Source organism: Siniperca chuatsi, linkage group LG1 (genome assembly GCF_020085105.1).
Source record: "Siniperca chuatsi isolate FFG_IHB_CAS linkage group LG1, ASM2008510v1, whole genome shotgun sequence".
Lineage (NCBI taxonomy): Eukaryota > Metazoa > Chordata > Actinopteri > Centrarchiformes > Sinipercidae > Siniperca > Siniperca chuatsi.
Window position 1 is genome coordinate 2,235,906 of NC_058042.1, and position 24,882 is coordinate 2,260,787.

Below are 24,882 nucleotides of genomic sequence, written 5' to 3' on the forward strand. Positions count from 1 at the left end.
GTGGATGGAGAGTCTCAGTGGCTAAAACTGCCAGAAAATACAGGAATTTGGGGGATTTTTTTAAAATAAAAAGGTGTAAAATGGGGGAAATCTGGTTTATGAAAGGGATAGTTCAACATTTTGGGAAATAACATACGATTATTAACCTAGATGTCTTGCCGATACTGAGATGAGAAGATATCCATCTTCATATCTGACAGTTAAGAAGCACAGGAGCCAGGAGGCTGTTAGCTTAACGTTAGCTTAGCACAAAGACTGGAAGCAGGAGAAAACTCTGTTTAAAAGGTAGCTAAACATAAAATCCGCCCACCAACAGTGACTTTATGTATAATCTTTGTCTCTTTGTTAAGCTAAACTAAACTAGCACAACGGACAGACATGACACTGCATGGATCACACATCTAGCTATAGCAAGTTAGCTAGCATTAACTCTTCTTGGCAAGAAAGCCCATACAAACAAATTAATGGAATAATTACATTATCATATGACACTGATTTTAAGTAAAGTGTGCTTTATATGATGCAATTTTCTTTTGTTTGGTTGTTTATCTGCTATTATCTATCTGCTTTACTGACAAGAAAAATCAATGAAACACACCTTTCTAGTGTGGTTTTATTTTGAAAATCATAACCGGAAGTGTCATTTGTCCCACCTGAAGAATAAACACACCATCAGCTTCCTGCTGCGCAGCTGCAGCTCTGATTTTAATCAGTGTTGTGGCCACAGGGAGGCGCTGTGGGGCAGTGGCAAACTCACCTGTGTCATTACTGGATTGTGCATTTGATTGGTCCGTGTGCGTAAAACACTTTTCACCCCCCTTATTCTGGTAAGTTGTGGCACGGCAGGACAGTCTCGTGCAGCGGTTTGTTCTCGGCACTTTGACTTTTGAGATTTACACCTTCAGACTGGGACTGAAGCTTGGATTTGATGGAAAACTCGGTTTGTTCACTGTGCGTAAAGTGAGCGTTAAATACATCTGAAACCTCTCTACATCATGTGCAGCAATCTGTTGGTGAAAACCATGGAGGACCTGAGCCTGGATCCGGGCTATGTGACCGGGGACCCCTGCCCGTCCCTCAGCCTGTCCTCCTCCGGCATGTCGAGGCGGTCTCAGCCGCACACGAGCACTCCTCAACGGGGTACCTGGTGGCAGCACGCCGGCTCTCTGTACAGCAGGAACGGCAGCTGGGACACGGTGAGCACGCTGCCGGAGGACGCAGCGGACATCCTGGCCAAGTGTCCCTGCCTGCCCGAGCTGGAGGAGTACCCCTGGTCCGAGCAGGAGCTTCGGGAAGTCGTGCGTCGAGTCGCCGATTCGGATGCGTCGTTCACCGGAGAGGCTGTCCACCGGCTGTCCGTTCTGCTCCGGAGGGCTTTGGTGCGGATCTCCCGGGAGGCGCAGCGGCTGAGTGAGCTTCACAGGCGGTGCACACGTCTGGAGGTCCAGAGCGCGGTGAGACTGGTGCTGGGCTGGGGTCTGGCCGAGAAGTGCGTCTCCTCCGCGGTGAAGGCCGTGTCGGTGGACTGTATGAGCTGCGGGGACACCGCGCGTCAGCGCAGCAAGTCTGCGCGCTGCGGGCTGACGCTCTCCGTGGGCCGCTTCTTCAGGTGGATGGTGGAGACACGCGTGTCGGTGCGCGTGCACGAGTACGCTGCAGTGTGCCTGGCAGCCTGCGTGGAGACTTTGACGGAAGAGGTGGCCGGACGGGCGCTGCAGGCGGCAAGGCTGACCGAGGAGGAGGAGCAGGGCGGCGGGGTGACCTGCCGCCAGGTGACCGCGGAGCTGCTGGAGGGAGCCGTCAACAACGACGCGGAGCTGTGGGGACTGCTGCAGGTCTACGAGCATCTGATCTGTGGCAAAAATGCCAATGGTGAGTTCAAGTACCTCATGACACAATACATTTTTACCTCCATAAAACCATTGTTTTTGTAACAAACCAAAGGTTATGGTTAAACATTTAAAGAAATAAAACATAAGGGTTTCACCTGCAGTAAATGGACTGCTTGTCAAACTGATGGGACAGATCATTTTCATTTATTTATTTATTTATTTATTTTTATCAAGCAGAAACATCAAACATTCTGTTTGAGCACGTGAAGATTTACTCATGTCTGTTTTTTATATAATTTTAAATTGAATATCATTTGGTCTTGAACTGCTGGTCACACAGAACAAGACTTTGCCTCTGTGTTCTGTGAAATTACGAGCATTTCTCTTAATTTTGTCGATTAATCATTCATCAAAAATAATTGCCAGATTAAACAATAATGAAAGGTAGCTGCAGCCCTGTATTATTATTATTTTTTTTAAACTTATTTTGTTAAATCCTACAAGATTGGAGAAGAAATGTCCCAACATTTTGGACACCTGTCGGTTTTATTATGTGAGCAACTTTATTCTGATTTTAAAGATTTCAGTTGTGAAAATTTCAAACTCTCAGATTTTTTTATTACATGTAACGTTTTTCTTTTTTCACCTAATATGACATGATTTTGATTTCCAGTGGAAAACGTAACGTTAGATGCAAAGACACCCTTCACAGGGGAGAAATGGCATTGTGTTAAATGTCACATTGAAAACAGTCCTGGCCCATCGCCTAAAAAACAGTGTGTTTTGAATACACACGTGTGTTTTCACATGTGGCTTGATCTCCCAGCGTCTGCGGCCGGACAGGATTCACAGGAGAGGCTTCTTGTTCCTGTTGTGCCTCTATGACTTCTTTCCTCTCTGTAATCCAGTCAGATAATAACTGATGCTGCAGAAAACAGATGCTGCTGTGTTCCTTCAGCTTCTGCAATGTTTCCTTCATCAGTTTTTCTAAAAATCTGAAATATGAAACTAGTTTTTTCCCCCCATAATCTAAGAGAAATGGCTATACTGGACAGCAAAACTTGAACAACTTGCATTTAAACAATGTAAAAACAATCACATAACTTGTCGTCATACAACAACTACAGCTCCCATGAGGCTATGGAATATGTAGACCGAGCTGACTCTGGAGGAAAACCCCTGCTCCCCACTCAGTCCTGTGTTAAAGCTGGGTGGTGTTACAGAGCAGAAGAGTTAATGGTGGCATGAGATTGCTCAGATAGTAGTCTAGATAACAATAATATATAATTACCAGCAGTTCAAGAAGTGTACCAACCCCTCAGACAGGAAACCGGCGTTTTGGGTAATAACAGAAACAGAAGTGAAAGATCCTAACTGATAAACGTCTGTGATCAGATGCTCACTGGGATATCGCGTGTGTGTGTGTGTGCACGCAGAGACATGGTTCACATGAACACACATCCTACTCTGAATAACTCAATTCTTCACTGCGTGCCTGTAGAAATAACTAACTAACATGTGGTCAGACAGTCTGGTTACACTTCATCGTCACCTCTAATGTGTTTTAATACAAACTCACAATGTAGTTGTTCTCAGTGACACATTTGTCTCTCGTCAGAAAACTGAATGAGTATAAAAAAGCGATTGATTGTGGATCATTGATGCTGCCTGTTAACCAGGTGAACAGGAATTTCTGCACTGAGATTATGATCATAAAGTCTGCTGACAAAATAAACAGCTGGACTGTGTGATTGGCTGTAGAAACAAGGAGCTGATCCCAGCTGATGCTGGGCGAGAGGCGGGGGGACGCCCTGGACAGGTCGGCAGTCCGTCACACAGAGACAGACAACATCCGCATCATGGGCAGTTTAGAGCCGCCAATCGGCCTAACCTGCATGTCTTTGGACTGTGGGAGGAAACCCACGTATGCACGAGGGGGAACGTGCAAACTCCACACTGCCGAGGGCCTTCTTGCTGAGAGGCAAAGATAAAAAGAGAGAGAATAAGTAAAATAGTTAAAAGGCAGTGTCAACAGGAACAGATCAAATTTTAGCATTGCAAACCCATAAAACAACAAACATCCTACTCTGAATAACTCCGTTCTTCACTGCGTGCATGTGGAAATAACTAAACTTTGTATCACAGCTAACATGTGGTCAGACGGTCTGGTTCATTTAGTTCTAACACTTACTAATACCTGCCTCAACTATTAATTATTGCCTATTATGGCAAACCAATAGCCATATGGCGGCGAGCAGACAGCTGCTGTGCAGGGTAACACCTCGTTGAGATCACATTAATGACTTGTTCTGTGCATTAGCAGAGCGCTGAGAGTGACGTGGGTTAGATTAGATCCAGTTTGCGTGTTTCCTCAGCTCGCTTCCAGGAGGGGAAGCCACACTAACTCCCCCCGCTAACGTCCTGTCCTGCCATTTAACAAACCCTGTCTTAACAAGGCGCCACCCTTACTGTCAGCAGTCATGAGGTCTGCAAATTGGTTTGACACACAACAGAATTAGTGGTTTGAAGTGGCTGAGGCAGGGTTGGTAAAAATAAAAGCCACTCTAGATGGACAGGAAGTAGGGTTTCGTCTGCTGTGAGCTTTTAAAGGAACAGTCCAACATCTTAGGAAATGTGCTTGTTTGTAGATGCACCCAGAGTCGGATGAGAAGATGGATATCCGTTTCATTTCTGTGCGTCCAGTGCAGAGATACATCTAGGATGTGATCATGTTATATCGTACAGACCATAATTATGAGTGATCAAGTGGGAAAAACAGCATGGCAGGTTTACAAACCTAATCGTGTCTCAAAATGACCTGTAACAGAAATAGGCAGAGCAGCGCGTTACAGGGCTTTTTAAATTCATTTCAGTTTCAACGTTCAAGCCAACATGGACGAGAAGTACATGAAGTGCTCAAGGAAAGTGGAAATTTAAACATCTACAATTCCATGACAACGGGCAAATCATCTGCTGAGAAGATCGTGTGATATGACTGAAGGCTCCGGGACAGCGAAATGGACCTTGATTGTTTGGTCAAATATCAGAGATAATGTTGAGTATTTTTTTTTTTTTTTTTTAAAACAAAATACATCTATAGGACAGAAATACATGTAAAAACACAGAATTGGTTTGAGGCAAATCAGATTCAGCCCCAATGAATAAATACCACATCAGTGACTGTTCAAGTCCCCCCCCCCACCCAAAGGCACCCTGTTTCTCTGCCTCCTGCCCACTGCATGCTGGGATATAGGCTTCAAACCCCTCTCCCATGGGAACGAACAGGAGAAGCGGGTAAAGTAAATGAGTGAGCGTTGTTCGACGACACAAAGGAGCTCTGATTCGCGCTCAGGCTGCAGGGCACGAGGTGCCGTCTGCTCGGCTAAACAAACAGCCGCTGTAGCTGCTGTCCAGGCCGGAGGGGCCGTCGGTCACCCCACACCAACAAAACACACACACGACTCACTCTGTTACCTCGTTCGGGTTTTATTAAGGACAGTGATGGAGGACCAAATTGTTCTTCCTGATCTGATGTTCTAAGTAAATCCCAGCAGTGAAATGTGAGAAAATGCTTCCACTCTGTTTGCAGAGATCCTGCTGAGAGTATCCAGAAACACAGCTTGTAATGTCATTATCATCCCAACATCACTACGGCAAGCAGATTTACATTGATCTCCGCAGACGTGACTGGATGCAGTGGCAGATTAAATCATTCAGTTTCCTTTCACTGACCTTTAGTTTTTCCTGCTTTTATAAGGTCCGCAGATTTAGTCTGTTTCTCTTCTGTACGCTGTATTAAACAAATGATCTTGCTGTTGATTAATATGTCAAACATTTTGTGACTAATGGATGAATCCTTTCGTCTATAAAATGTTAAATAGTGACAATGCTCATGCCAATTTCCCAGAGCCCAATGTGACTTCTTCAAATAGTTTGTTTTGTCCGCCCAACAGTTCAAAACCCAAAGATATTAAAGTTACAGTTACATAAAATAGAGGAAAAACTTCACATTTGAGAAGCTGGAACCAGAGAAATGTTCAGCATTTTTACTTGATAAATCACAATGAATCAATTACCAGGATTAATTTTCTCTTAATTGAGTTATTGGTTAATCAGCTATGTCTGTCCTGTTTGGAAATGTTTGAGGGGTTAACCTATTGTGCAAGTTATTCTGGATGTTATGGCGATTGTTTAGTAACTCAAAAGTTGCACCAGTTATTGTTTCTTGTTGCTGTTTTCTCATCCAGTCCGTCCTGACTCCCGTCCTGGTTCCAGACCTCTGGATCACACATCAGATAGGTCTGATATTGTGCTCTTTGACAGCTGGGTGGTTCCTTGTGAAAACTAGAAATGACATCGGCAGGGTGGATAAGTCAGTCAGGACTGATTTGGTCAGGAAGAAATAACCCTGAAGCTCGAGCTTTTTGCTTGATAATCCAGTTTTGATTAGCGGCGGCCAAAATAGTTCCACAAACTTGAAAAATAACGAATTATGGGGTTTAAATCAAAGGTAGATACTGGTGTCTTAAGCGCAGCACACACTGGCTGCGTCATGTAGCATCGCGTCGCACCAGACATACAGACAGAAGTATTCAGGGTACGGTAGCCGCGATGTGCTGATCCAGGCAGCAGATGTGATAAAACTGCTGCTTTTCTGGAGAGTTGACACATCAGTGGTGTGAAATAACACATTCTGACACATTAAAGTGTGTCATACTGTCCGTCGATGGTGTGTGTTGCCCTTCAGAGGGATTCACCAAGACACAAATACTCTTTTACAGTCACTTTAACGTGCACTTCTGAGCTACAGATGGCCAATGTTCCTGTTTACGGAGTGTGTGGCGGTTAGTTTGTCAGCTCTGTGTTGATCCTCGGACCGAGGAGGCAGCTCAGGACGAAGAGGAAGTGGAAGAGAAGCAGCTGGAGAAAGTGTCCGATATTGAGTCAGATTACAGAGATGGAGGAGAGAGCAGGGAGTAATCCAACACTCACTGTGCTGCCAAACATCACGTAATGTTATCTCCATCTGGCCTTTATGCGAAACTATAAAACAAAAGGAAGAAGTGGTTTTCAAGGCATGGCTGCAGTGTTTTCTCATGCTAATACAACCAGTCTTAGATTTCCTGCCTTGTTTTTACATTTTTGTGGGGCAGAGATTGAAGGCCAGACCCAACAAGAGCATTTGATGATGAAACGATCACTACTTAATGATTAATCAGAGGTTGATGACTTTACACGCCTCCGTGAAGAACAGCTTTAATTAAACAGCAGGCGTCTTTGACAGGAGGGACATGAGTCTCTCTCTAATCAGGCTGTGCTCTGTTGTTAACAGCACCTCATCACTGCTGACTCCTGGCTCGGTGTTCACGTCTGTAAAGCCTTGTGTCAACTGTGTGCGAGCCTGAACCAACAGCATCCCTCCACTCTGGCTCCAGACATACCGCCCGCAGGTTTTAAACAGATTACACTTCCAAAGCAAAGTCTTCCCGCCAGTTCTGCTTGCATGTTTGGCATGACTGTGAGTTGTATAAAGAGTTTATTTGCTCCAGCACGGCAGAAAGTGCAGAACAAATTGTTCAAACCCCGTCACTGTTCTTCATTCCTGCTTCTTTAGCTTCATAGAGTGTTTTGGTCAGGTTTTTCATGGATTGCGTGCGGTGTTGGGGCTGAACTGCCACTTCATTTCACTTCATTCAGTCCTGAAATCATGTTCATATTAACTGTTTTCTGTTTTGGGAGAGGAGGGTTTTGTTTTTGTGTTCTGGCGGTAGCGTGTGATACATCTTTTTAGTCAACATGGATGTAGCCAGCTAGCTTGTAAGGAGTATGACGTCTACATTGTGAATCCCACCTACTAAGCTCTGATTGGTCTGATTGATGCTTTCAATAAGTACAACACTAGACCTGTTTGAATCATTTAACAAATTGGAGATGTGGAGTCAGAAGTCTGAAACCAGGGTACTTCTGGAGTACACTTGGGTTGATAAAACTCAAACAATAGTTGTGTGTTTTTACCATTTTAAATATCCTGATGAGGGTTTCGATGGTCTTCTGACATAAAGCTGATGGCTGTTCCACAGTCTAGGCTGAAACGCAAGGAGCTTGAGCCTTTGTGGTCCTAGCCCCTAGACCGTGGAGCAGCCTCCCACATAATATTAGACGTGCCCCCTCTCCTGCCTCATAGACCACTTGTATTTTTAGCCACACTAGCAGCTAACAATGATGGCAATGTGGGTCTGTTGGTCGGTCCACCGCTTTGGTTCAGATTGAAATGTAAATTCAAAGGGCTTTATTTGCATGAAGGTTTCAAAAACGATGTTGCCAAAGCATCAAAATATAATTTGTCCAAATATTTATATTATTATCTCAACTATGGGATGGATTGCCATGAAATTTGAAACCTAGTGATGTTGGTGATCCCCTCACTGTGCATCTAGCGTCACTATCAGGTCAAAATCTTTATTTGTCCACTACTTTAGTTTATGACCAAATATCTGCAAGACTAATGACTGCTCCCATCAAGATGGTGAACATTATACCTGCTAAACATCAGCGGGTGAACATGAGCATTGAGCTCAAAGCTGCGCTGTGCCGAAGTCAGCCTCACAGAGCCGAAGTGCGGCTGCAGACTCCAGTCTCGTTTAGCTTTTGGTCCTGCATTTCTGCCGGTTTTGTCGCAGTATCTGTTCTATATCTGTGTTTGTTCTGACGCATCAGATTCTTAACTTCACGTTAAAATGCATACAGCGCTTGGGTCAACTTGTTTTTTTAAAAATGTGCTTTAGAAGTCGGTCATACTTTTAAATAACTGTCTGATATTCTGCCTGTTGATGAATCTGCAATGCTTTTGCTCTGGGAAGACGAGAAACAAACTGCTGCTTCTCAAGCTGAACTTTATTGCCCTGTAGAGCTCAGTTTATGTATAAAATGTCAGTTTTGATCTTGATCAGGACTCTGTTTGCTCTCTTGGACTTAGCTTAGACTCTACTGAGGTGGTCCTGACCTCCAACACACACACACACACACACACACACACACACACACACACACACACACACACACACACACACACACACACACACACACACACACACACACACACACACACACACACACACACACCTTCGCTCTCTGTGGTTCTGTTGTCCCAACCAAACACTTGCAGCATTATACCACGCAGCAGAAAAGAGCTGTTGTTTTCAGGCACGGTGACTGTGCCTCTGTTTTCCTTCGGGACACACACACACACACACACACACACACACACAGTACACACACTCTTTCTCTGAAGATGCGGTTGCAGACTTCAGGGTTGTTAAGCGTTCTGTTTTTATTCCGCCACACACACACACACACACACACACACACACACGGAGAGGGTTGAAGGAAATGATTTAATCACTCATGATTCTGGATGTAAGCAGGGCAGTGTTGGACACAGGAGCTGTGTGTGTGTGTGTGTGTGTGTGTGTGTTGCGGGGGTCAGGACTACACAGGTAGGGATTAGAAAACAGTGCTTTGTCCACTGCAGACTGGTCTCCTGTTGTGCACCCATGAATAGATGCTTGTTCACTCTCTCCTGTCTGTAAACACAGCAGGTTAACTATCTGCCACGCTCACGTCTTTCTTCCAGACAAAGCCCGACTTTTACAAAGCTGAGGTGTGTTTTCCAGGTCACAGCGATTAAATTTGTTCTATCAGTAGCCAGTCGGCACCGTTTGCCTCCACTTCATCCCAAAGGTGTTGGATGGGGTTAATGTCAGGGCTCCACACAGGCCAGTCCAGTCCTTCCACACCATTTAGTTCAAGGATTTTGGAGCTGATTATGATGATCAGATCAAATATTTCACTAATAATTATACAGTATCTGATTTTTCCTATTCATTATTTTCAATTTTTTTAACTGGACCTACTACTGTCCTTCGTCCCGTGTCCACGTTGTCTTTAGCAACAGCGTTGTATTCACATGCTGTTTGCCGAAGTGCTGCTAACTGGACATTTAGTCATCTGGTGCCAGAACACAGCCGTCGTCCCGACCTGGCTGGCTAACTGGGTCGTAACCTTCCGCTGGTAAAATGTAAAGTTTGTCCTGATGGTGGCGCAAGAGGAAAGGGGGTTCATCCTCTGCGTGTCTGCCCATTAGGATTATGAAATAAAACTCTCTTGTTCCTCAGGGTGAGACTCAGGGTGACACTAGTGGAAGTCACTAAAAACAGTGGTGACCATGAATATCCACAGAAATTATTATTATTATTTATTTTTTATTATTTTTACTTTATTAAATGAAAATTTGGCCAGCCGTTGTTAAACATACTGGACCAAAGTCCTCAGGCTGCAGATATAGATCGATAGACCCTCTCTCTATGTTTTTTCATCACTTTAAGCCACAAATTTCAGCTCAGTCTCAAAATGCTCAATACATTTTTTATTATTTTAATTTTAATTTGACCATCTTTATTATGACAATTCTCCTTTTGCCGTCTCCGTACACTGGTTTGGTGTTAAAACATGTACTGAAAGCAGGTTTCCCCTCTGCGTGCACTGAGCTGACAGAGAGAAGTGATGGCAGAGTTAAAAACTGTCACTGTGGTTCCTCCATTTTGAGCAGAGTGAGGCCGAGGATCTGTGTGTGTGTGTGTGTGTGTGTGTGTGTGTCGTCTCCCAGCTGCTCCCTGATGATGAAATTCACATAATTATTGGGAATTTTTGAGGTCAGCTCACTCCAGCTGTGTGTGTGTGTGTGTGTGTGTGTGTCGGCTGCAGGAGGCTTCAGTTCTTTACAGATCGTCCTCACTGAAGCTCTTTCCATTGTGTGGAAGATCAGGAGTCAGCAAATACCTGATTCAACAAGACACAATGGAACCGGGATCTCGTGTGTGTGAGAGTGTGTGTGTCTCTGTGTGTGTGGTTTATCATGCGGGTAACGTGGGGAAAGTCTCTGTGTCGTGGTTCGTTCTGTAAGGGAAGAATCCACTATGTTCAGTGTAATAAATCTTAGTTTTGTTTCTCGTTTGAAAACCTGAAAATGTTGCGAGTATCAAACGCTGCAGCTGCTTCCAGTGGAGGAAAAGAACCTAAACATCCATAGAAACTTAGCAAACAACTCAAACAGCATAATACTCTTCTCCATTGTCCCAATGCTCAGCTATTGTTTGTCGCTAGCGCAGTTAGCTGCTTACCAAATGCAAACAGCTAGCTATCTGCAGTAACGGCAAACAAAAGCTGTGTATTTACTTCAGTGTTAGGAATAAACTGAGCTCCTGGACGGAGAAGTGGTTAAGGCTGCAACTGCTGTGAATCCCAGCTGATTCCAGTTGCTGTCCTCCGTGAGGGAGCAAGCTGCCAACTTTCAAGGTTGCCCGAGACTCCCAACATTTCTGCCGGGTATTCCTTTTGACACAACATAATGGTCTGCAGCCCATCCAATAGCTGTCGGGACATTTCACTCAGAACCACAAATGTCAACCTCATGGTGGAGCTAGAGGAGAAGTCAGGCGATCGCCAAAGTCAGTTAGCCTAATCCTAAAATAAACTTCATGGTAATCCATTTAATAGCTGCTGAGATGTTTCAGTCTGGACCAAACCTACCGACCGACCCTCCACCAGCATGGCTGCAAACTAGATTCATTTGAGAGATAGAGTCAATGAGAATATCTGTAAAACTGCAATGTGTGCATGTGTGTCTGTCTGTGTGTGTGTGTGTGTGTGTGTGTGTGTGTGTGTGTGTAGGTGAGCTGTCGCTACCGGCCCATGTCAGCCCGTACACGAAGGTTCCCGAGGATCCAGTGGAGAGCAGGGAGGACGCCTACATCCATCTGGAGCTGCGAACGCTGGAACAGGCTCTACTTGCCACCTGTGTGGGCAGCATCGCAGAGCTCAGTAAGTGTGTGTGTGTGTCACTGCCACCACAGTCGGCTCCTGTGTTTTGTGTGTGTTTGTTTAAACTGTGACCGGCGTCGGGCTCCTGGGACAGATCGTTAGACGCTGCAGGCTCCCCCCTCGGTTACATAACAACCTGTGGCTTGTATCCAGAACACAAGGGCACCTTCACGCCTCACAGGCCACTGGAGCTCATTATCTGAACGCTCATTAGAGAGAAAATATAAGCAGTCAGTACCTTCACTGTTCATGGCAGTTTATGGACCGTCTGATGACATGTTCATGTGACCACCAAGCACTTTAGCACACCCTCATGGTTTTTTCAGCTTTCACATTTCTCCTTTGTTAGTTACATTTAGAATATTATGGCAGTTTGGTGAAAAGACAGAATGCAGGATCATCTATGAGATGGGAGCAACTGAATTAATAAAACTCCCTAAAGCCAACAAAAATAGAAATGAATCGCTGCACACTGGAAGGCTTGTGTTTTGTATACTTCATAATATCATATTTGTTAAATCACAAGTGCTACTGTGCAAACAACGTTGGAGTCACTCTTTCTAAACCAAGACAGAGCTGTAAAACAAAAGCAAACGTTAAAGGGACAGTTCACCCCAAAATCAAAAAAATACATATTTCTCCTCTTCCCTGTAGCGCTGTTCATCCATCTAGATTGTTTTGGTGCGAGTTGACGCGTTTTGGAGATATCGGCCGTAGAGATGTCTCCCTTTTTTTGAATATAGTGGGACTATATGGCGCTCAGCTTGTGGGGCTCAAAGCGCCAAAAAAAAAAAAAAAACATTTGGAAAAACAGAAATGTCTGTTTCCAGAAATCATGACCCGGTTACTGAAGATAATGCACAGGTTTGTTGTGAGCGGTTTCATGTAGGAACTGTCGGTAGAAAGAAAATAGTTCCTACATGAAACTGCTCACAACAAACCTGTGGATTATCTTCAGTAACCGGGTCATGATTACAGCACCACAGAGCCCCATTATATTAAAAACATGCAGACATCTCTACGGCCGATATCTCCAAAACTCGGCAACTCACACCAAAGCACTCTAGATGGATAAACAGCGCTACAGGGAAGAGGGAAAATACGTATTTTTGATTTTGGAGTGAACTGTCGCTTTAACAAAAAAAGGTCAAGAATGAACTTTCACACTCAAAAGTTGTTTTAAGTTTAAAGTGATAATTTTTGTGTTTTATTGCTTACATTACATTTTTGCGTGTGGTTATATTCTTTGTTTCCTCTACTGTTTAATGGATTAATGTCCCCACACTAAAATAAGTCTTGAGTTTTGTCTTACTTTATGATGTGAGAATGATGTGACGCACATGTGATCATGATGGGTCACGTCTTCCTGCAGGCGATCTGGTGTCTCGAGCGATGCACCACATGCAGCGTCTGCGCAGCTCGAGCCCTTCCGTCAGCCCGGCTTGCTCAGCCAATCAGCCGTCAGTATCCTGGGCCCCGGACGCCCTCCGAACGCTCTACTATTTCCTGTCCAGCCCACAGATGGAGTCACTGGAAAATCCCAACCTGGAGCCTCCGACCATGACACTGAGCAGAGAGAGGTGTGTGTGTGTTCATGTTCTTATATCCTGGTGCGGACTTTAACCTGAATGCACACTAACCCGTGGGGACTTGGTTTTAGGGTACAGGTTACAGTTACGGTAAGGTTAGGGTCAGGGGCTAGAGAATGCATTATGTCAATGACGGTCCTCACAAAGATAGAAGTACAAGGGTGTGTGTGTGAGTTAAACTGAAACACTTTGTACATTTACATCAAGCTATTCTGTACTGATGTCAGAGGCATTTTCACGTCAATAAATCACTTTATTCTCCTCATTAAGAGCAGGCTGTCAGCTAATATCAGCCTTTGTCTTTTCTTCTTATGGGAAATGTAGTTTTTGTTGAACCACAAGCACTGAAAATACTAAAACAGGCCGCCAGTCTTCTTCGCTGTGGTGTCATTAGTTTTCAGTGATCATACCAAGGTGTCACGATTAACAGTGACATGTTGTCTTGTCTGTCTTTAGGCTGGTTTGTGTTTGTGCATGGAAAGATAATTTAAAATGATACATGTAGCATGACTTAAAAAGGATCACATCAGTGGGGAAAGAGGAAAAGTTGAATACTGTCTTTTAAAGCCTCTCTGAAGGAACAAAGCTTTCATGTGACCGCTACGTAAGCGCCATTTTATGACGGGAATTTTTCCCAGTTTTATTTAAAGGGACTTATTAAAGTACATTTTAACTGGACATTTTGTTCCTTTGTATCAAAGAGTGTTTTCTCCGATAACAGGACACAGGAAACAGCTTTGAATATGGTGTGACAGTTAATTCGTGAAAATAATATTAACTCAAGGTTCACTTACTAGCTTTTTTTCTGAGCTTTTCACTGCATCTCACAGTCTGCATCAGTGGATAGAGTTTCAGTGATGACAACTGAGCAAACTCGATCCTCTGATGAAGATTATTATTATTATTGTTATTGATTTTATAATTATTATTTCATCCAGCTTACAACACGTTTTGGCTAATAGCATCTAAAAAGGAAAAAAGGGAAATAGTGATCACATTTTTTTCATAATTTTAATAAAAAGATTTTAAAATCAATCGAACTTTCTTTCTATAGCACCTTTCAAACAGGTTAGTGCGATTCAAAGTGCTTTACAGATGAGCGACAAGACAGCACAAATGTAAATGCCCATGAGAAATGAAAATGATAAAATGAACAAAGGCAATAAAACATTCAAATGAAAAGCAGGGCTAAAGAGGTAGGTTTTAAGTTTACATTTAAAGACATCAACACTTTGAGCTGCTCTCAGATCAGGCTGTATAACAACTAAAAGCTGCCTCACAAAAAGTTTTTTGTCTTGTTGGAACAACTAAAAGACTCGGGAGGCCCTGAGGGGCCGTCCTGGTTCATACGTCGCACGCGTGTCAGACTAAAAGGCTGGCGCGAGACCACGAGGCGCTTTTAAAAACGAGCACAGGAAAATAAGGGTAAGAAGCCACATCTCTACTGACAGCATCTTAACCTTCCTCCAGGCCATTCCTGCTCCTGCCTCCTCTCATGGAGTGGATCAGAGTCGCCGTGGTGCACGCTGAACATCGCCGCAGCCTATTGGTGGACAGTGATGATGTCAGGCAGACAGCCAGGCAGCTCCTCCCAGGACTGGACTGTGAGCCCAGACAGCTCAAGTAAGAAGCCAGTGAGCACGTGCAGTATTTGACAGGTGTGTTGTTTGAAGCCGCTTGTTGATGTTGCCTTAGTGACGTGATACTAGAGAGGCTGCGGTAAATGTTGGGGTATATTCCTCATGAATCCTGGTACTCTGATTGGATCGAACTGCTGATTAGTAACGGGCTGTCTGTATGCAGAAACAGTAGGTGACGTAGAAGCAGGTTCATGTTTCCGTCTCCCTCTCTCTGCAGGTCAGAGTGCTGTTTCCAGTCGTTTAAATGTTTGGATGCAGAAGCTGCTTCAGCCAAGTTCCAGCTGGATGTGGGCTTCAGGATGCTCTCGTGTGGCCGAGCAGATTTGGTCCAACAGGCCACGCAGCTCCTGGGGGCCGAGGGCGTGAACACCATGGACGACCAGGTGAAACATCAGGATGCAGTTCAAGTGATAATCCTGATTTAAATATTGTGATTATGGCTATTAATGACACTTATTGCAATTAGTTTCCATTTTATTGAACCTTTTCCACCAACAGCAGATGCGGATACAGAACCTTTTCACTCTTATTGTCTCATTATTGCCGTGTTCTTTTTTACATCTTTAAACTAATAAATCATTACTTCATTATGTTGAAGTGCAGCTAAAACATGAATGCAAACTGCCCAAAATCTGCACTTCACTTTTTTTGGGAGTGGGAGTCCTAAATGATCATTTGGACATAAGGTTTTTGAGGTCTGTTGGCCTGCCAAAATGTTTGAAGGAAGGGAGACATCATACTTTTTAAGGGTTGTATTATACACTCTGCTGTGCATTGTACCTGGATTATTTTTAAAACAGGGCATTCTTTTTGAAAATAACCACAATGACCAAAAAGATGAGGTGTAATCTATCGACACGCATATTACTTGTTCATATGTGTGTAACTTTTCATTGTACCAGCAGTCTGTGAAATTTCTGCACAGAGGGTGGTAAAAGGTTTGAAATCTTATTTTGATTTTACTGATGTTCTAATTAAAGGTTTGGTGTGTAACATTTAGGGGGCTATTTTGCATAATATGGCAATAATATTCATAAGTATGTTTTCATTCGTGTATAATCACCTGAAAATAAGAATCATTGTTTTCGTTACCTTTTAGAATAAGCCGTTATATTTATCTACAGAGGGAGCGGGTCCCCTTCCACGGAGGCCGCCATGTTGTACCGCCTTGTTTCTACAGTAGCCCAGAACGGACAAACCAAACACTGGCTCCAGACCATTCGCATTTTTTTTGCTAGTTTCATGGCCACCGTAGTTTCTCCTACACGCTTGGAAGGGGAGGGTGAGGCGAGCGGTGTTCAAATGGTTGCAAACTACAATTTCACCGCTAGATGCCACTAAATCCTCCACACTGGACTTTTTTAAGGTTTAACTTCTGCTTCTCCTTCACCATCAAAGGTTGTGATTGGTCAGGAAAAGTGAAACTGTTCAGTATCCCACACACCAAGACTAAACACTTAATTTTACAAGAATTATTTAAGGAAACATACTGTAGATTTGCGATATACAATTATCTGTGTGGTCTAATGAAAACCTTCCCGCTGTATGTTTGTTCGTGCAGGGAATGACTCCTCTGATGTACGCCTCTGCAGCAGGAGATGAAGCTCTGGTGCAGATGCTCATAGAGGCTGGAGCTAACCTGGACCTGCAGGTAAAAACACAGCTGCTGGCTCAGCTACAGCACTCTCTACATCACATCTGGTTAGTGTCTTTGTCACAGAGATGACGTGTGTGTGTGTGTGTGTGTGTGTGTGTGTGTGTGTGTGGTCAGGTCCCAGGCTGCTCTGGCAGACACCCATCGGTTCACCCCGGCAGTCGGCGCTGGGTGGCTCTGACGTTTGCTGTGCTGCACGGTCACCTGTCTGTGGCTCAGGTGAGGACTCCAAACTGAACATAACAGCAGTGAGATGCGTTTCAGTGAGTTGATCCTTTTTATAGAAAGTAAGGGCATGTTCCACTTGAGTCTTGGAAGAAAACTACATTTTGGGCTGAAGATAAACAGCTAGTTTGTTGTCGTAAGATCTGGTTTCAGCAGCATTTGTGTGTAATTTTGAACAGAAATACATTCAGTGTGCTTTATATTTATTTTTAAGCCCAGGGGAGGGTGAGGCAAGCTGTATTCAGATGGTTGCAAACTGCAATTTCACCGCTACATGGCACTAAATCCTGACGGTGAAACAAATCACTTTTCTTCAGGTATAAAACACGACTAGAAACAGAAAGCAGAAATTTGAAATAGATCTTTAATTGTAAGTTCACTTCTCAACTCATGACAAAAATCTTTAGCAGGATTTAAGTTTTTCTTTTTAAACTACGACCACATCCTTAAAGAAACATGCTGACGTTTTGTAAATTACGCTAGTTAACAATGAAAGCCAGAGTCAAATGAGGAGACAGCTCTGAGTCGAATGAGATTGGTTAAGACAGTTGTTGGAGCTAGGCTAGCAGTTCCCACTGCTCCCAGGCTTTGACACTAAGTAAGACATCAAGTGTATTCTCTATAATGCTGAACGGCTTCTTTAAAAGCAACTTAACAGCAGCTGAAAATATTATTTTGGCTGACCTCAGTTGGTTTAACTTCTCTGCTTGCTGCAGTGACGTAGAAGTGAACTCAGGGTGTGTCAGTACACTGTGACATCACTGTTGGGTGTGGTCAGAGGTAAAACAGACTTGAAACCTTCAACCAGAGAGGGTGTTAAGTCGCTCTTTAAAGAGATAATGGCAGCTTGAAGGAAGCAGGTCAGTGTAAACTTCTCTCTGACAGTGTGGTCTCGTCATGATTGACAGCTGCTGTTGGAGGCCGGAGCAGATGTGGAGGGTGGAGCCCTGCTGGACGGTCAGGAGAGCTCAGCTGAGACGCCGCTACAGCTAGCTGCTGCTGCAGGTATCTCGTTAGTGAAGACCTCAGTGTGTTTGACCAGATTAAGACTTTGAAAATAACTTCACAGACTTTGACAATACACAGACAGAATGGTACTGATTCTGTACTGAACAATTATCGGTGCTCTCTGGTGGATAAACTATGTAATGGAGATAAATAAAACGGATAAATTACCTCAAACATTTTACCTAAAGGCATACTGTACATGTTCAGGTACAGATGATGCTTCTCTCCCTCTTGAATGAATCCAAATGTTCCATCTTCCCAGGTTACTACGAGATGGTGAGCTTGCTGCTCACCCATGGAGCGGACCCTCTGCTCAGAGTGCATCATGGGAATTCACTGACATCCCCGCTGTATGAGGACATGAACTGCTTCAGCTATGCTGCAGCACATGGACACAGGTGAGACATTTATCCAGCCGTTTATAGCGCTAAAATAATAAAGTGTATTTGTGTAGCACTTCTCAAACCAATGCTACAAAGTAGTTTACATAAATCAGTCAATAAAATCAACAAGCTTTAGCAAAGCATAGATTTCTTTCAGCACAATGACGCTGTGTCGATACAAGGTACAAACAGATGCTGAAAAAGGTCTCCTTGCATCATCACAATGTCAGATTCAGCCTTCTGTCAGCCCTTGTACATTTTTGAGTTTCTTGAACTACCTTTGAAAAGTTTAATTAAAAAACGCGAGTTCATTACCGAATATCTGCTGGAATGCATTGAACGTTACACATGTATTAGGGTTGAAGGTTTTCCCGTGAGTTTAAAATGATTACTTCTCAGGAATATATTACTCTTTTCCCAGGTTTCTCAGCATAAATGAAGTTTGATTTTAAAAACTGAAATGTGGCTATTTAATCACAAATTGACGCTAACCCTAGCATGAAAAGTAATTAGAAGAAACCGCTTGAAACCGGTGAAAAGTTGTTCCAGTTATGTGTGTGTGTGTGTATATGGGGTTGTTAAGAAGGTTTGGAGAAGTGGTCTTTGTTCCAGCACATACAATATTCAGACACACAAGCGCACACATGCTAAAAATCAATGATGATTGATACATAACAGTGCAAGAGGAGGGTGGGTTTTTCATTTAAACCAAGCATCACCTGTCCTCTCTTTCCTACAGGAACATCCTGAGGAGGCTGCTGCTACAGCCTCAGCACAGGAAGGAGGACATCCTCTCTCTGGAGGAGATCCTGGCTGAAGGAGTGGAGGAGGAGAATAATGCCAAAACTGCAGCTCCTGACTCCCTGAGCCCTGTTCCCGGGCTGTGTAAGGCCAGGATGAAAGCCCTGCAGCAGGCGGCGTACTACAGTGCTGAGCACGGTTACCTGGATGTAACCATGGAGCTCAGAGAGATGGGTGAGCTCGTGACGTCAAGCCCAGAAATCTCATGCCCTGGCAACGCTTCTGTTAGGATATAAGAGTTAGTTTGTCATTTATTAGATTTATTTGTAGAGCTTTTATTTATTAAATCTAAACAAATGATATGTTGTGTTCATATGGGCACCGTGGGGGCTTGAAACATTAGAAACATTAGAAACATTATACACCGTAGAGCTGAATTTTGTGCGCAGGAATCATTTGTTTCCCTAAATCAAAAACCTTGATAGTTGCCAGTGAGTTTGATGGTACCAGAAAATGCCACCTTGCTGTTACATTAAATGGGTACAAACAGTAAAAACTACAATTTTCATGCGGGATTTTCAAAATTGGAACACTGGTTCATAATGAAAATTGCTCTGAAAAAAAAAAAGCCACAAAGGAACGCAGTGTGCAAGCTGTGACACTTCAACTCTAAAATGTGAAAGGACAATCGCCTGCTCGCAGCTCGGTATTTTCTAGTGTAAATAGCTGTAAGAGCTGCTGCTGTGCCTTTTTGAGGAGCAGTATTGTACTGCATGTCGCTGATCACCTGTGGATGCTATAACTTGCCACTGTTATTGTTTAACAGCAGAGCTTGTTTCTGCTTCAGTCTGAAGACCTCGATCGTGTGCTTTGTTCCACCTTCCTGCTCTGTCCAGGTGTTCCCTGGAGGCTCCACATCTGGCTGGAGTCTCTCCACAGAGCCCAGCAGCTGTGCAGGGACAAAGTCCTCGTCTCCCTCCTCACAGAGTTCCCTTACATCAGGACAGAGGACTACAGCCCCGCGCTCCTCTCCACAGGCATACCGCTCATGTTCAGCATGCTAGAAACCAGCAAGGTACAGCTGAACGCCTCTCGGTGTCTGTTTATGCTGCGCTGCTCATCGTCTTCGTTTGTCTCAGCCGTCAGCCTTCTTGAAAAAACTTTTTAAAAACTGTCTATATTCTAACTTACATGGATATCTGCTACTGTAATGAAAAGTCAGATTTGAACACCTTGTTTTTAAACAACATGAAACAAAGATTGTTTTACAGCTACGTCACATCTGAGCTTTACTTAATAATTGTTCAATATAAACAAAATAATTGCTTAATCTTGGTTAAAATTATGAGCGCACCCATTAACTTGCTGAGCCTCCGTGTCATGTTGCAGCACTTCCTCCTTTCAGTCATTTGGGGAAATACATTTTGGGAAATTAGCTTATCTTACTGAGAGTTAAAACTGTATTTCATCCTTGTGCACGCATGCAATGCTGAAGTTTTTAGCCTAGCTTAGCAAAGAGACTGAAAGCAGGAAAAACAGCAAAAGTAGCTAGCTACGGATTGTCAGTCACAGCACTTGTGAGTGCTAAATGAACCCTGAATGAACACAATGTCGGGCTGCTCTTGCTCAGTTGTTCCTGTGCCTAAGCTGACGGCTCCTACAACCAGCAATGTGTCATTTTCACTACAAATATATATAGTGTATGTAAAGTGAGAATTAAAAAAGCTTGGTAGTTTTCGGAAGGCACCTTTAACAGAGCAGTTTTCTCCTGCTTCCACTTTTGGTGCTTTTTAGCTGCTAAGCTGGCTATTTCTGAATGCCCACAGAGATGAACATTATATTGTTTCTAAGTCTTGGTAAAACAACAAATAAGCTAATTTCCCATAACCTTGAATTCCTTTCATTTTTACGGCTGTGAATGACATTTAAATGTTGTTGCACACACAAATAACGGTGACAGTTTTCTAAGCAACTAGCGTGCATTTCACGGCAGAAAATGGACACCTGTCCTGTCAGATGGCCGTCCAGCTGCCAGAGTGCGTCTCTCATGTGGTTTTTCCTCTGCAGGACTACGTGGTAACCAAGCGGCTGGCGTCTGTGTTTTCTCACTGCTACAGCTGCTCTCCTGTTCCTCCCATCCCACCCATGGACGTCACTCTGTCCACACAGCTAGGTAACACATCGCTGCTGTCATGTGACAGCCTGTCCATTGGGGGATTTTTGGGTGAACACTTGAAGGATTGCGCGTTTGTCTCTGTCCTCAGATATTCATTTCCTCAACAACCAGGAGATGTCAGACGTGACGTTTGTGGTGGACAGGCGTCCGTTCTTCGCTCACCGGGTGCTGCTGATGTCGGCTTCTGAACGGTCTGATCCCTGTTGACTTAATAAGTAATGAGTGCTGTTAATGTCTGTTCCTGAAACCTGACTTCATCAAACAGTTTTCCACTGAAGTTTCCCAACCTGTTAATCTCAATAGCACCAAATACTTTCTACCTGTACAACTAGTCAAACTTTATTTTTACTTGGAAAGCAGTTTGTGCTGCCGTGTAGGAAATGTGCTGAACAAATAAAGATGTAGAAATAGTCAATCAAAAATAATCTAGTACAATTTAAACACAATAATAGGACTAAAAAAAGTCACAAATATGAAGAGAATCAAACTTAAAGGATAAAAGAAAGGGAACAAGAAGAGAATAATTGATAATATACCCATATATGCCATTTCTTAGCCTGACAAATGCCATGAAAACAAAAAAACTAGACTTACAGCTGTACATGTGGTTTTATTTGATTCCTCTTTTACCATTTTATATTCTGATTTCATTGTTGCTCTTTACACTTGATTATTGTTTTTAGCTTTACGTGAGCTTGTTTTGCCTTGTAGTGTACGGTCTGATTTTTACTGACGTTAGAAAAAAAGTTTTAAACAAAGGTTACTATCATTATGAAGAGGAAACTCTGTGTGTCATCTTCATCAAAAAATAATGTCACCTCATTCCACTTTCCAAGTTCCAAGTTTTTATTTTTGACACCGTAATGTAACAAATAGTACATTTAAAAATCAAATGATATAACATCATAAAGTCGATGTAGACAAAATGAAAACGTGTTAAATCCTAAATGCCACCACTCTTCTCATTTTAAAAATAAAACTGTGATGTGTGTTTCGTCCCGTCAGGTTTCGACAGATGCTCTGCGACTCCCCCGACAACATCATCCACATCAGTCACATGACCTACAGCACATTCCAGGTAGGACACACGTTTACCTTCTGCCCTTTGGTATTAATGTGACTGATGGCTGTTCGGTCCAGCAGCTGGCTGACACTGAAGAGTGTTTTTCTCTGTAGACGATGATGAAGTCTCTGTACTGTGGAGGAACAGAGGGACTGACAGTCTCTCACTCTGAAGCCGTGGAGGTAAAATCCCTCACCTGTTACCTGCTGTAGTTACCTCGCCCTGGGTTAGTTGATATACATATTGGCATTAATTATTACGTTCCACAGTCACAGAAATGAACTGCAGGATGTTTTCAAAGATACAGTATGTCCACAATCCTCAGACTCCTCTGTCCCTGCGCTACAAAAAACACATCATTTGAATCTGTTTTAACACAAAGGTGTGTCTTCATTCTCTCACCTGGACAGAGCTATTTCTGTGGACAGACACAGTGTGAGGCTGAACTTTCAGACTGTACGTAGTTTTCCTGCTCTGTTTATAATTAAAACAGTCCTATTGGACCAAATCAACATATCTGAAGTCACCATCGTGCCATCACAAGACCAACAAGTACATAGTGCTGGTTAGCGACATGTGTGTAATAATTTTAAAGAGCAAATTAAATATAAAGTGCTTTATAGACACACAATGATAAAAGGTCTGGAAAAAAGGCAATTGGAGAAAGAAAAATCAGCAAAGGATCTTATATTGGACTAAAAAATAGTAGTTAATTACAGAGAGGCTGTTTTTCTTCTCTCTTAATCCATGAAGCAGAACTTAGTTTTAATACTTCCTGGGATTAACTGTGTTGTGACTGGTTTTGTAGCTGCTGCCAGTGGCCGCTTTCTTCCAGCTCAGAGGTCTGCAGAGGTGCTGTGAGATGAAGCTGTCGCAAAGTCTGACTCTGGACAATGTCGTCAACATCTACCGGACTGCCAAGGTACGAAAACCCACGACGACATGAAGATCGGAGAGGGAGGAGCTGCGGACATTTCAGCTCGGACGCAGCCTTTTGAGTTAGAAATGAAGCCAACACTGTCACATGACTTTAACTCAGTTTCTTTGACTTGACGGGAAAGTGTGGTTAATGCTTTACGTCCCATAGTTTCTTCTAATTTTAGTGCTATGTTACTATTTTATGTAATTTGGTGTGGAAAATAGAGACAGTTGATACACTTACATTTAATACACTTTACTTAAATGCAGCATTGATTTCCAGCAGTTGATTTCAAGGGCAACTTTACAGAAGAAATTCCTCTGGAAATCAGCAAGTGCTTATAAAATCAACACAGCTAAATAAGGTCAAATATGTGTCTCAGAAGTTTGTGTCTATTACATAAAGTAGTTCTTTCCAGGAAGCTTCCTTACAATTATGAGTAAATTACATATAAAATAAAGCCTCATAGTTTGTGATTTATCATTCTAAGACTTAAGACTCGAGTCTCAAAACATAAAACTGACCTGGGAATCAAAACAGGTTTGATTTGAATAAGCTCAACAGTTATTCTTTTTAAAGAAAACTAGGATGACGCAGAATAAGCACTCGGTTTTATGTGAATGACTCGGTTTTGATATAAACTTGTATAATTTCAAGGTCATGATACATGATGAGCAAAACAGCAGTCGCATTCTGCAGCTCCACTGTGTGTAATGTCCAATTTATTTGTTTTCCTCTCAGTACTGTCAAAATATATATTATCAATTTAAACTCTGGCTGAAATAATCTTTTCATTTCCTTTCTCTCTGTGTACTCATATCAACGCGTGTCTGTAGCTCATCACAGTGATGGACTCAGTCTGACCAGACTTTGTTGTGTGTGTTTGCATCTGTAGCACCACGGAGGAGCTGAGCTCTGCAGATTTTGTGAAGGATTCTTCTTGCAGAACATGGATCGGCTCCTGGACCGGGAGGACTTCCACCGCCTGCTGCTGGGCGGCGTCGGTCAGGAGCTGCTCTGCCCAGGGGTGGGCACCCAGGACCAGGATCCGCCGGATCTCCTGAGGGTTTTGGAGGCCACGCTAATCCACAGACTTTACACCCTCCACTCTGCATGTCGAGAGTAGAAACAATGCAGCTACCCTGGACTGTGTTCAGCCACACTGGTATGTGTGTTTGGGAATAGTAGCCATATACTGTTTTTACCGTAGTCCTCTTAGGGAGAACACGTTAGTGTAGAAGAAGAAGAAGAGTTATTTATTAATCTTGACACAAGTGAACATTTTCTGCAACGGGGAAGAAATTATCCAAATCGATGATGTAGAAAATGAATCACAGACAACTTTGTTAATCATTTTAACTCATTCATCAAGAAAAATTAACAAACATTCTGGCTGCATTTCGAGAATTATCTGCTTCCTGTCACTGTACATCAAATATATTTCCAGTTTCTTTGACTGATGGTCGGACAAATTAAGCAACAAGAGCTTTGGCTCTAGTAAACTGTGACACGCATAAATGACAAAATGACTATTTCATTTGTTGATAATTTTATCAGTTTTTTTATGAATCATTGTTGTGATAGATTATTTAATCTTTTTGAGGTTTCACTTGTGTCAGGACTTCGCTAGACGCAAGTATTTAAAATCACCGACATCAGCATCGGAGTCCCGTTAACTTCATATCTGGGGAACTGCACGCCATAATATCATCACAGAGCAAAAACTAACATATCAATAGGCAGATCTTCTCCTGTTCCACCCAAAGTTGGATT

At 43.1% G+C, this 24,882-nt stretch overlaps 1 protein-coding gene across 1 annotated transcript; it reads left to right on the plus strand.

Moving 5' to 3' along the window:
- LOC122881852 (ankyrin repeat and BTB/POZ domain-containing protein 2-like) lies at window positions 1–24,882 on the plus strand. Its single transcript, XM_044208526.1, has 17 exons — window positions 1–1,872; window positions 11,562–11,711; window positions 13,084–13,291; window positions 14,771–14,923; window positions 15,158–15,323; window positions 16,502–16,591; window positions 16,712–16,813; window positions 17,728–17,824; window positions 18,090–18,225; window positions 18,950–19,185; window positions 19,848–20,026; window positions 21,019–21,124; window positions 21,216–21,318; window positions 22,133–22,205; window positions 22,304–22,372; window positions 22,999–23,112; window positions 24,005–24,882. The coding sequence occupies exons 1-17, from the start codon at window positions 996–998 to the stop codon at window positions 24,233–24,235; spliced, it is 3,090 nt and encodes a 1,029-aa protein (XP_044064461.1). The 5' UTR covers window positions 1–995; the 3' UTR covers window positions 24,236–24,882.

Bases quoted from the DNA above. Each gene is read 5' to 3' on its own strand.
- LOC122881852 (XM_044208526.1), top strand. From the start codon at position 996: ATGTGCAGCAATCTGTTGGTGAAAACCATGGAGGACCTGAGCCTGGAT. The intron at 21,125-21,215 runs GTAACACATCGC...CTCTGTCCTCAG, and splicing joins CACTCTGTCCACACAGCTAG to ATATTCATTTCCTCAACAAC. The intron at 21,319-22,132 runs GTCTGATCCCTG...TCGTCCCGTCAG, and splicing joins CTGATGTCGGCTTCTGAACG to GTTTCGACAGATGCTCTGCG.